The sequence below is a fragment of the Myxine glutinosa genome, chromosome 10 (genome assembly GCF_964187855.1).
Source record: "Myxine glutinosa chromosome 10, kmMyxGlut1.1, whole genome shotgun sequence".
In the NCBI taxonomy this organism is placed as follows: Eukaryota; Metazoa; Chordata; class Myxini; order Myxiniformes; family Myxinidae; genus Myxine; species Myxine glutinosa.
The window spans coordinates 124,954,166-124,967,483 of NC_136270.1; the positions used below are offsets into that span (position 1 = coordinate 124,954,166).

General features: G+C 45.8%; 1 protein-coding gene across 5 annotated transcripts in view; it reads right to left on the reverse strand.

Annotated features, from left to right (window-relative positions):
* Positions 1 to 13,318, reverse strand: part of LOC137433790 (E3 ubiquitin-protein ligase RNF31) — a 104,886-nt gene that overhangs the window by 41,989 nt on the left and 49,579 nt on the right. For all 5 annotated transcript variants that reach the window (XR_013624811.1, XM_068126120.2, XM_068126123.2 and 2 more), the window contains exons 12-14: positions 11,456 to 11,629; positions 8,482 to 8,583; positions 6,402 to 6,491 (exon numbers count right to left, since the gene is read on the reverse strand). Coding sequence is in view for 4 of the 5 variants with exons in the window: in XM_068126120.2 (XP_067982221.2) it covers positions 6,402 to 6,491; positions 8,482 to 8,583; positions 11,456 to 11,629 (366 nt within the window). In the remaining variant the exon portion in view is untranslated. The remainder of the gene's footprint in view (positions 1 to 6,401; positions 6,492 to 8,481; positions 8,584 to 11,455; positions 11,630 to 13,318) is intronic.

Below are 13,318 nucleotides of genomic sequence, written 5' to 3' on the forward strand. Positions count from 1 at the left end.
ACGGGGCGGGGGGGATTTTTTGATTCGGCTTTCCCACCAGCTGACAAGAATGGCAGGACTTGCAGAACTCCGCCACATCCCGTCGCAGTCCCGGCCAGAAAAAATGTACCAATATCCTGTCACAGGTCTTGTTCACTCCCAGGTGCCCGGCCCAAGGGGTCTCATGTGCCAAACTCAAGATCTCCTTCCGGTACAGCGGTGGCACCACAATCTGATAGTGAACTTTCCACTCATCGTCTGCGGGTACCTCCGGGGGCCTCCATTTCCTCATTAGGGTTTCCCCCTTCATGAAATACCCCACAGGTATCTTCGTAGCCTCTTCTTCCGTAACGGCTTTCTCAATTAACCTCTGGATCTCCGAGTCTTCGTGTTGTTCTTCCACTAGTCTCCTTCGGACCAGCGCGGTTTGCTCCACTTCGTTCTCCGCGGTCTCCGACGGACACTCCACATCCCCTTGCGTTCCAGACGCTACCCTTTCTCGAAATTCCTGGGAATCCCTCCCCTGGTTATTTCCCTTTTTCGAGTTGTCTTCCCGTGCCTCTAAGGGTTCCAACTCCCCCTCTCTTTCTTCCTCCTTCTCTTCCGCGTGCTTTCTACCCATAGCCCGAGTCACTGCACAGGATGGAAAGATACCCGGAATCTCCATCTCTAACCGAGTGGTGTTATTTTCCTTACTGGGCTTGTCCACCATTATTGGATTACCCGAAACTCGCCCCCCGGCCAAATCATTCCCGATAATAAAAGAGATTCCCTCCACAGGAAGGGTGGCTTGTAAGCCTACGGTGACCGGCCCGGATACCAACTCAGAACTCAACTGGATGACATGAAGCGGAGCTTTAACATAGCCCCCGACCCCCTGTAAAAGCACACTAACCCCAGTTGCCGCCTTCTCCGACAATGGCAAAATGCCCTCCAGCATCAACGATTGGTGTGCTCCTGTGTCCCTCAATACCCTAACTGGCTTCTGGTTACTCGGGTCGCCATCCAGCGACACGAACCCCTCTGAAATGAAATGTTTGTAGCCCTCCTGAACAAGGTTCTCCCGGGACGCTGTACCTTTGACAGGGGAATCTTCCCCCAGCTCTGCTCTCCAAGAATGATTTCTCACACTTGCCAGTGCATTCGGAGTCGCACTAGACTGATTCCGTTCCGGGTTCTCCCTTTTTCGGAGGTAACATTGGGACATCAAGTGTCCAGTTTTATGGCAAAAAGCACAAGTAGGCCCGGGGGAGAACCTCGGGGTCGGCCTTGAGCCCCCCGAAAAATAAGTTTGTCTTGGGCCCGTAGCCCTCGGATTTCTAACCGTTGGGGTATCATAGTTGTCCCCATAATCATCTCGAGGCCGCCGCCATGTAAGGTCGTTCTCCGCACCGGGTGTTCCATAACTCCCCTGCTGAAGTCTAGGCGAGGAGTTAGGTTTGTGGACCCCTATTCGGTGGGTTAAGGCATAATCATCTGCCATGGTGGCTGCGTCCCACAACTTCGGTACTTTCTTTTCCTGCAGGTACACTTTGATGTCCTCGTGGACACACTGCTGGAATTCCTCCACCAGGATCAAGTCCTGCAATGTTTCGAAGTCTTTCCCGACTCCTTTTGACTCACACCACCGATCAAACATGTTTTCTTTCACTCTGGCAAACTCCACATGGGTCTCACTCTCCCTCTTCCTGGCATTCCTGAATTTTTGCCTGTAAGCTTCCGGAACCAACTCATAGGCTTTGAGGATGTGCTTCTTCAGTACCTCATAATCTGCACATTGGTCCATTGGTAGCGCCGAATAAATTTCCTGAGCTTTCCCCACCAGCACACTTTGCACGAGTATGGTCCATGCCTCCTCCGGCCAGTTTAATTGTCGAGCCACTTTCTCAAAGTGTGGAAAAAATTTCGCGACTTCTTTTTCACTGAACGGTGGAACCAGCCTCACATGTCTGCCCACATCCCAGGTTTTCTGGTTAGGTGTCGACCCCGTCAGCAAGGGTGGTGCCTCTCCCCGTTCTCTCATTAACTCCAGCTCCTTGAATTTGATTTCTTGCTGAAGCTCCATGTCACGTTCCTTTAATTCCCTTTCCGCTTTTCTCTCCTCTGCTTCGAGGTCCCTTGCAGCTCTCCTTTCCTCTGCTTTTTTGTCTTCTAACCTTTCCTGGAGTTCTCGTTCCACTCTCCTTTCCTCTGCTTGTTTCTCTTCCCTCCTCTCTTCTGCTTTCCTTTCTTCTTCTGCTCTTTCCTTTTCTGCTTTCCTTTCTTCTTCTGCTCTTTCCTTTTCTGCTTTCCTTTCTTCTTCTGCTCTTTCCTTTTCTGCTTTCCTTTCTTCTTCTGCTCTTTCCTTTTCTGCTTTCCTTTCTTCTTCTTTAATCCGTTCCTGGCTCCGTAATTGCAACTCCAGTTTCCGGAGCTCAACGTCTTCTGGTTCTTCGGGTAGCCACTCCCAGGCTAACTCGTCCCATGTTCCTAATCCCACCATAGATTGTATCACCGTGGCCTGCAACTCTGCCTTCCTCAAATTAGTTCGGACCTCCAAGTTAAAATGTTTGGCCAATTTCAAGAGGTCCGACTTTAGCAACGCTCGGAACTGTGCCTCACTCGGGGTTACCCCAAAGTTCTGTGCCACGAACGCCATGGTGCCTATCGTTAACACCTGTTAACCTTCACCCAAGACTTTACCCCAATTTCTCAAAAAAAAAAAAAAAAATTAACTAATAATTAATTAATAATTTTTAATTAATAAAAAATTATTATTTTATTATTTTATACAATTTTAAATCCCGGACGTAGACCCAATTGCGAAACCGCAAATCGTAATTTGGACGAGCCCCCAATTCTGTTACGTGGTCCCCTCGGTGACTACCTGGTCTCGGTGACCCCCGGACCGTGAGAGGACCTTCGCCAGCAAGTAGTATTATATATATATGAGCTTTCGTAACGCAATCAATAGGAATTCCAATCAAAAGGAAACCCCACACCAAGGATCCGGAATAATCAATGATATATTCCCCGAGCAATCAACCATCAACAATCAGCAATCAATATCACAAAGATGTAAACTCATCTACACTAACTCTAAGATGGCCATCTTATACATTCCTCACGTGAGCCCCACTCCTGACTCCCTCCGTGGTCAATGTCTCTCCCAATGTCTCTCTTCTCTGCACACGGGCGGTTGAACGAACCCCGGGCGGACGTGCTCCAAACGTGCCGTCTCGTACCGGGGACAGCTGCTGCAGCGCACACCTCCTTGCCAAGCAACGGGGCAAAACCCAGCGCGGCTTCCAACGCGCGCGAGGCCCCAAAGTGCGACCCGTACGCGTCCTTGTAGACGGCGCAAAACCAAGCGCGGTTTGCAACGCGCGCGAGGCCCAACGTGCGACCCGTACGCGTCCTTGTAGACGGGGCAAAACCAAGCGCGGTTTGCAACGCGCGCGAGGCCCAACGTGCGACCCGTACGCGTCCTTGTAGACGGGGCAAACTGTGCCGGACGCTTGGTTCCGTGCACGAACTCACGGTGACTTGCCGTGTCAAAAGGTAGTTACACGTCCAGGTAACTCCTCTCGCCAGACGGGTTTCGGAACGCCGCTTTTTCACGCAGCGCAAGGTCGATCCCACCTTTTGTCGGAGCGGGCGAGGAAGAATAAGAATCGTCCTTTTTCCTCGTGTCTTTTCTTCTTCCGTTTCCGGTCACTTCCGTTTCCGGCCACTCCCTCAGAAGGGCTCCTGACCCTCCAACCACAACAACTACACAACAACTTAATATACTACACACGGATAAGCAAAGACCTGAATGGTAATTCACATACATTCATATAAATATGTAACAATTGTGTGGGAGTTTTCAAGAAATTTTCATACAACAAGACAATAATACAGGTGAGACTTCCCTTTTCTCTGATGCGTGGGGTGGACGCAGTTTTGGAAACCATGTACGAGACGAGAGCCAGTGACGAGCAGCTCCCAAACCGAAAGCCAAACAGAGCTCGATGAAATTCAGTCATGAGGAAGGCCAGTGATGATCAGCCTCTATCAGGTCTAGTGGACCCCTTTGTTCAGTCAAAACCAACATCTCCTGGTATGCCCTCCATCTTCTTTCTCCTCCTCCAAAAACATAGGGTAATCCCCAGCTTGGGTCAATTCACCCAGAGACAAAGCCACAATCAGTCTCCTCCAAAACTCCCCTGTGAACAGCTTGCTCTCACGTGCTCCTTTTACATAGAGATTCCTGATCTCTCCAAAGACACACACAAGCCCTCCTCTTCTTCCTCGCCTCCAGGTCTCTTTCTAGTTCTCCTCCATCCTCCAAGCGAGGTGTCTCACGTTCTCTCTACACTCACCACAGTCTAGCTATGGATCCCTCTCCCCCTTCCACGTAACAATATATTGGATGTAAAGTGCCTTCCCCCGGGGATACAGCAACATGCCGCTTAATTCTAGTTTATTCTGGCCTCTGTCATACATCCAGAAAGTTCCAGTGATTCAAAGACTCAAGCTGCGTTTGTACATAAAGTGATCACACCCATATTCTGCTACGGATCTGAGGCTTCGACACGAACAGCTACAATTAAGGCCCTCATCAATGGTTTTGATAGGAGAGCCATTCATCGTATCCTACAATTCCCCTGGCAGGATCACATAACAAATTAACAATTTCAGCACATCTCCCAAAATGAATGACATGGCCTCCACTATCGACCTTGCCCAACTATGACAGTTTAGCCATGGATGCCATCATCAAGGTAGCGATGCATCAATCACACTCTTTTCAGACCCTTCTACTGACTGGATGCATCCAAGACATAGACCGCTCACACACCATATGGAAAGACACGTTGACTCCACTTCTGCAGCACATCGGTTTGACTTGGGATGACGCAATATGAGTGGCACAACGCAAGCTAACCTAGAGATCCGTCATTGCTGCAGCTACATTGCGAAAGCAAAAGGTCAGATGAATCAATTCCACCATGATTTGTGAGCATTATCATATGAATTACTTGCAATGTATTCACAATTGGAGTTCAAAAGAATCAATGGAGGGTAATTAGATGAATGAATGAATGAATGAATGATCGTTTTAAGGCCATTTTCCCCGCTAGAGCGGGGGTTAGCCTTGCGGGCCCCATGACAATCATGGTTCCCTGTTTGAGGCAATGTTTTTATGGTCGGATGCCCTTCCTGACGCCAACCCTTGGTCACGCTCTTACGATGCGCAGGGATACGGTGTACCTATTCTAACCCGGGGTACACACGGGGATCATTCATCCCAGCAAGCTGGTACTCAATTAGCCGACCTCGGAAGGATGACAGGCTGAGTCAACCCCCCTGGCGTTAATTCAGCGATCGACCGGGATTCGAACCCAGGATCCTAGGATCCCAAGGTGGCACCCTGACCGCTAAGCCAACACCAGCCAATGGAGGGTAATTAGATAAAAAAGGGAAAAAATTCTAGATTTGTTATTCTTAATATGTTCACGTAAGTAAATCATTTTGTCTTGGAATAATATCCACAATGTATGAGCTCAAATTACAAATATAAATATTACAGCTACAAATATAAATGAACCATGATGCTTTGTTATGATTGAAATACAGTGAAACCCCGATTTTACGCACCATGATTTAACGCGAGTTCGGATATAACGCGATGAGTCATTGGACCTTTTTTTTTTTTTTTTGCTCTTTCCGGAACTTCTTTCCGGAAATGGAAGAAACTGCTAGAAAAAGAAAATCTTTTTCTGTGAAAGATAAGCTTCACGCACTTGGCGCGATCAAGACTAAAAGTCAAACTCAAGTTGCACGAGACCTCGGGATACCGGAATCAACACTTCGTGGCTGGAAATCTCAAGAAGAAAAGTTACGTGTGTCACTTTGCAAAGTTGAAGAAGAAGCAGGACTAAAAGCCAAACGCCTGAAGACAGCCATAGATGTCAGCCTCGATGACTCCCTGTACGAGTGGTTCGTTCAAGCTCGCTCAGAAGGCCTTCCAATTTCCGGTCCTATTCTCAAAGCTCAAGCCGAGAAGTTTGACAAGCAGATCAACGGAGAAACCTCACAGTTCAAAGCTAGCAATGGATGGCTAGACCGGTTTAAATGCCGTCACAGGATTTCTCAAGTGTTAGTGTCAGGAGAAATTCGCTCAGCCGACAGTGCCGCCGCCAGCGAATACCCGGCTGAACTAAAAACTCTCTTAGAAGAAGGTGGCTACGTGGAAGAACAAGTGTACAACTGTGACGAAACAGGCCTCTGCTACAAGATGATCCCAGACGGTCGGATGTTTTCGGATGTTAGGTCAACATTGGGTCAGTTTGAACACTGATTTTCTTAAACCCGGATTTAGCGCGACCCCGCTTTTTTCGCGATGACATTTTATGGACCTCAACGATCGCGTTATAACGGGGCCACACTGTACTTACAGGTTTTTTGCATTTACTGCAGGTTCTTTTATTGCAATGAGGGCAAAGCATCTTCAGCTGCTGTCCATCATGGAGAATTCCATTTGGGCACTGAAAAGAGAACAATGACAGGTGTCATCAGATGTTTGGAAGATAATAATTGGCAGATTAATAAAGACAAGCTACATCATGATGGAGTGAGGAGTGAGTAAGTGGGGGAGCGTGAAGATGTGGAAGGAAGGAAGTGAAGAGGGAGACTCGGGAATGTCATGGTAACTAGGGTGGGAACATCGGGAACGGGAACGTCACAACACAAGATGGCAGTGCGGTTTGTCATAATAAAGTTGCCAAAAGGATTGATCCTGCTTGGGGGTAAAAATTGGCTTCTCAGCACTGGTCCAAAAGACTTCCATTTTCCAATTTCTGGAAGAGGACGTTTCTCATCCTTGTTTGAAGAGACTCGCTTCTAAAGTTAGGAATATAACTCCAGGTTTGTTTGTGTTACCATCGATTATTGTCCATTTTTATTTGCGAAGATTGTTATTCGTGCGCTGTGCTCATTGCCATGTCTTCTTTTAGGCCTGTTTGGTGGTTATTTTGCTCTGATGCGCTCTGCTCGGCTGTTTCGGCCTACCCATTTAACTGCTTACCCACACACCTATTCATCGTTCCTATTCTCACGCTCATTCTAACTCCTTCCTTATGTGGCCACAGTGTGGCAAAAAATGCGACAGGTTTGAAATGTAAATATATTCTGATTATAGAAATTATATGTTCAAGTGTATCAACAATTGTAAATTACAGACATTGGATTTTTTTCGGAATACACATTGTTTTGAAAATGATTTCAGTTAAATGGACCACTTGGTGGGAAACACATTCCGCTGTTCTGGTCCCCATGCCCCTCATAACGTTCACAAGAAATTCTAACGGAATGACATGAATGTCACTTGTAAAGTTTTATTTAGTTCATCGAGTGAGTGGCCTGTTTATGTTTCAAGTCGGGTGAGGAGGATGGTGTGATCGATGGTGTCAAAGGCGGCGCTGAGGTCGAGGAGGACGAGAATGTTGAGGTTGCCAGCGTCAGAGGAGAGGAGAAGGTCGTTGGTGATTTTGAGGAGAGCAGTTTCAGTACTGTGGTTGGAGCGGAATCCGGATTGGAATGTTTCATACAGGTTATTTGCAGAGAGGTGATGTTTGAGTTGAGTGGCTACAGCGCGTTCCAAAACTTTCGACAGAAAGGGTAGGTTGGAGATGGGTCTGAAGTTGTTTAGGGTGTCAGGGTTTAGTCCAGGTTTTTTCAGAATGGGGGTAACAGCAGCAATTTTGAGGGATGGTGGGACGATGCCTGTAGACAGGGAGGAGTTTATTGTTGCAATGATAAGTGGAGAGAGAGCAGGAAGGGAGGCCTTGACAAAGCTGGAGGGGATGGGGTCAAGAGTGCACGTGGCAGTTTTCATTCCTATGAGGAGTTCAGAGAGGTCAGTAGGGGAGATTGGGGAGAATTGAGACAGGGGATGGCAGGATAAGGGGGGGCAGGTGGTTTGAGGGGGAGCGGGTGCGGCGGTGGTCAAGCTGTTGTAGATGTTTTCAACTTTGTGTTGGAAGAATGAAAGGAAGGAGATGCAGTTGTCTACTGTGAATGACTGGGTGGTGGTGTTCAGGGGGCTGAGGAGTTTGTTTATTGTAGAGAAGAGTGCTTTTGGGTTTCCGGAGCCAGAGTGGATAATTTGAGAGTAGTAGGGCATTTAGTCATTCTTTTCAAGTTATCGGCTCCTGTTCAGTTCCCCTTTCCAATCAGGACTTTCTTTTTTATTTCTGTTTCTATCATTTCAATATAATATGTGCATCATATCCCCCACTTTCCTGTAGTCAAGAGTCAAGACACTTTTACACTGATTCGCCTCAGTTTTCCCCAAGAACTGTTGCATGGGAGGAGGAGGGGTGGGGGGGGGGGCAAAGGGGGGAGGTGGAAGAAGAAGTGTAATGCGCAACTGATATTAAACGATAATTCATGGAAGTGTTATTGGAAGCAAGTCAAAAGTGATTACAGTGAGGTAACAGTTTAGGACAGTAGTGAGAGGATAAAAAAAAGTCATACATTGTTTGCACACCAGCGGAAGTTTGGCATCATCATCAGTGCACGATCACGAACTTTACTCTGAAAAAGTTCATAGACATCGGCATCCACAAAGGTTCGGAACTATGAAGAGGAGAGAAAATGAGTAGATTTAGTCGTTACCTTTGTTTTTCAACACAACCATTTTTCAACAATTCTGGAGAAAACATTTCAAAAACTTTAAAATGCTTTTGCTCATGCCAAAATATTGTCGTTTTCACCCTGTTGTGAAGACCTCAAGGTGACGGATGGCCGACCGAGGTTAATCTCCGAGGCGTACACCCAAACTATGGCTGTACGTTGTGCACATGCGGGGAATAGTGGAGGGCAGTGAGGTCCTTACCTGTATGGGCGGACGCGACTGAGGTTTATTCCGCAAACCCATGAACGAATAAACAAGACAGACAAGAAATGGAAAATGTACAAATAATGGTTTAATGAAAATAAATGCAAGTCGATAAAAAGAATGTTGAGGTAAAATCTATAATTCCTAATTGGGGCACCCCCATTCAGACACAAATACATGACACGGGGAGAAATAAATGAAAATAAAAATGTGGTGTGTAGTGTTGGCTGGGACTCGGCTCTGGTCTCCCTCGATGGCGGTCACTTCGCCTTTTTGCTCCCTCGCTCAAATGTTCTCTGTGACGTCACCCGCGCTCAAATCACCGAGCGCCGTCGCATCAGTCTATGGCCATGACCAATCGTTCCTCTTGGGGCGGGGCCTCACGGCCTTTCTTGATGCCCATCGAGAAGATTCAAGCTGGGTGGTTTAAGTCGAATGTCCGGATCCGGTTGGCGATTGCGTTATTTAATTGTAGGCGCTGATCGCATGGCTGGTGGTGCAAGTGTCATGAGGAACGAAGGGAAAAAAATACAGAGGCGACTACACACAGGGAATCTACCCTCACTAATTAGCATAGCTCCACCCCTTGCATGGAGACAAATATACGCTTACGCGACATCCGGGCCTGCTTAGTAACATCGAGGTGTCCACACGGCATACTGAGCACGCTAATCTATACAATTCTACCTGGACGAAGGTATTTCATAACCTACCCCCACAAAGATAACAATATTTTATTTCAATAAGAGGCAACCCTCATTGAATATATGGAGGGGGTTGTTTTTAACAATGAGCACAAAGTAACAACATGTACAGTTCTGAAAAGGACAGCATATGGACTTGTAATCTTATAAATAGCCAAAAAATGGTATTGGTGAATCGATCTCCGAGATGGATTACATTAAAAACTATAAAGGCACTCGGCGGAGCGCAAACGTCCGCCACACAGTGCCTGATCCAATTGAACATATCAAGCCCAACAAGTTTTTGAAATATCGTGCCGTACTGTGTCGTGTTTTTGTCACATCTCTCAATGGGGAAGATTCACTGAAAATAAAAAAAATCTCAGATCCAGATCCAGATCTTCACCAAAATCTAATCAATTTGTCCTTGTCACACACCCAACCTGTCCACTAGGCTTCGTCCAAATCAGTTATAACTTTTTGAGATATGGTGGTATATCAAGGTTTCAGCCCTACCACTCAATGGTGAAATATTGGTTCACGAGTTATCAAACAGAGTGACCACTATATTCGTCATGGGTGTGTCTGTCTGTCTGTCTGTCAGTCCGCAGCATAACTACCCGATGATATCATCCGATCTTGATGAAACTTGGGTGGGAGGTTGATATCATGATCTAGTTGTGTCCTGCCTAGAGTGGGCGTATTGCGCCCATTGTGGGCAGAGCCACGCCCGAAAAAGATGTCTTTTTAGGGGGTAATCGAGTTCAAGCTACATCTTCTCCGAGGGGTTTGGTGGAATCTGACAGGGGTTTCGGTATTTGGTTAGGCCAATGTCATGTGTCTAGCCCCACGGAGCTCGATTTTTCATTTTCGCCCCAAGGTCAAGGTCACAAGGTCACCAAATTTAGAAAAGTCGATTTTTGATGGTTTTATTACATTGTTCACTTCCTGATAGGGTGAAATGTCATACATGATCGTATATTGTCACATACATCATGAAATACAAGTTTTCCAACAAATTTCAGAATCTTCGACCTTTGAAGGTCACAAAGGTCAAATTTTCAAAGTTGTCGGAATGGAACCGAATTTTCGGTATTGTGTAGCTAACTAACCTCATAACTGATTATACATTATTTCTATCTCATTTCAAGTTCAGTAACCTTCGTTTTGACATTTCAAGGTCACAAAGGTCAAATTTTCAAAGTTGTCGGAATCAAACCAAATGTTTGATATTGTGTAGCTAACTAGTCTCATAACAGATAATACATTCCTATTTATATATTTTCAATGTCGGTTTTGATGTTTAAAGGTCACAAAAGACGGCCATTTCAAAGTAGTCCGTCCTTTGTCATTGAATACCGCTCGCTCGTGAACCATCGTCGTCTCCTAACTTGTCACATTAAAAATTCTCAGATCTGGAACCGGATTCCGATCTTCACCAAAATCGAATGAATTCTTCCTTGTCACACACACAACCTCTCCACCAAGTTACGTCAGAACCCGTCCACAACGTTTTGAGATATCGTGATATACTGTCGGACCTTAACATTCGCAAACCCCACATATTCATGGGGGGAAGGGTGTGCGGGGGGGAGTTGAGGACTTAGGATTGAGGGGAGGGGGGGGGTGAGTTGAGGAGTTGGGTTGGCAGGTGGGGGGGGGGGGGGGGTCTTGCAGGGGTTCGAATTCTTGAGTTGGGGGAAGGGGGGGGGGGGGAAGAAAATATTGGGGGGTGGGATTGACTTAATCAAGCAACATCGTTGAACATCTCTGTTGTGAGATAATATTAAATTCACATGATATTTAACTATTCTTTGCATAATGTTGTTGAAGTCACATTTTTACAGAACGTGGGATTTCAGCAGGTACATGATAGTCAATTATAAAAAGATCAGTATTATTAAGTTCTTCGTCAACCAAAGTGTACCTGTGTATCCAGCAATGAGAACAGGTTGGTTAGATTCTCCTCACTATTAATGGTTGGGGCAGGACATATTGGGCAGTCAAGGTCAGCAATGTTTTTCTCCTTGATAATGCAGCTAAAATGGCTCTTGTAGCATGACTCACATACACCACATTCACAAAATATGATGTTGACCATCTGGAAGAAAGGCACAAAGCATCGACTCAACATATGCAACTTCTCAAACTTGTGCAGCCTCCACCGAGACTGGCCTTTAGTCTTGTGAAGAGCGAGCTCTGTTATAAAAAAAAAAAAATAATAATAATAAAAAAACAGCTGCTGTAATTTGGAGAAAAAAAATAGAACATTTTACCAGTGTCAAAGGACAAATAAATGAAAAGAGATAGAATGAAACAATAAATTTACACACACACACACACACACACACACACACACACACACACACACACACACACACACACACACACACACACATACATACACACACACACACACACACACACACACACACACTGTTGTGTCAACGGCTCAACTGACGTCGAACACGTTGAGGCGGGAGGTTAAAATCCCGAGATGTACCAAACGCTTTTAATTCCTGTGGCGACATCGTGAATGATGATGATATTATGCTCATGCGGGCGGGACTGAGGAGAATCATGAGAACCTTAAAGCTTGTAAAACAAAACGGGTTTATTCCCGAAACACAACAAAATAACTGGAGAAGATGAATTCAATAATAACGACATACAATGAGGTAAACAATGGTAAAATAAATCCTACAAAAACTAAGGTGCCTCACTCCAGTCACAAGCACAGACAGGGAAAGGGACAAAACCATGTGATCTATCTCTGGTGGCAGAGGGGTTGGGGAGGATGGGTTCAGAGCAGGTTATGAGGAGGTTATGGTCAGAATGATGAGGAGACAGCAAGACGACAAAGAGGTGATTATGATACGAGTGGGACGATGTAAAGACAACAGGCAGACGAACACAGGCACAGGGCCAAGGCCAAGGCAGGCAGGTAGGACAACCTCGTTTCAGCTCTCCTCACTCCCTGAACTTCACCAAAATCCATTCATTTCGTCCGTGTCACATACACTACCTCTCTGCCAAATTTTGTCCGAATCCATCCAAAACGTTTTGAGATATTTTGTTCGCAGACAGAGACAGACAGACAAACAAACAAACAAAAAACAGACAGACGGGTGAAAACACAACCTCTATCCACCTTTGGTGACCCAGGTAAAAGCAACAGACGGATCACACAATGCCAATCTTCATGACAGGGGATTAGAATTAACAATGCAATAGATGGATCATACCATACCAATCTATGTGACGCGGTAGATTAAAGGGAACCCAAAGGCAATTTTGTTTTTCTGAAAACCATTGAAAATCATTAATCACGGTCAAATTGAAAGGAGAGCTTTTTTGAATAATTTATTTGCCAATCACAAAGTGTCAAAAAATCCCTAAAGTGCCGATTGTCGATTTTGCCAGTGATGTCACACTATGAACTCACCTCGATCCAAATGGTGGGCTGTACATAGAGAACGGTGTATTTCGAGCTCGGATTCCGATACTGGTTCCTCAATCATGAGCAACTCTATAGGTTCTCAGTATGTTGAAACTGATCAGTGGGATTTTGAAAAAAACTATTGGGGACAAAATTAGTGATGGAAACGCTTTCGGGGGAATTGTGTAGCCGTATAATTTTGAGCCTTGCGTGAGCGATTCAGATGGAGATTGTGTTAGTGAAGATGCGGCGTTAGTAGTGCAGATGAAAATGCCGGTCGCATGTTCACTAAGATTTGTAGGTTTTGTTTTTCCGTTCAATTGACGGTTTATCAGGGATTTTGTATAGTCA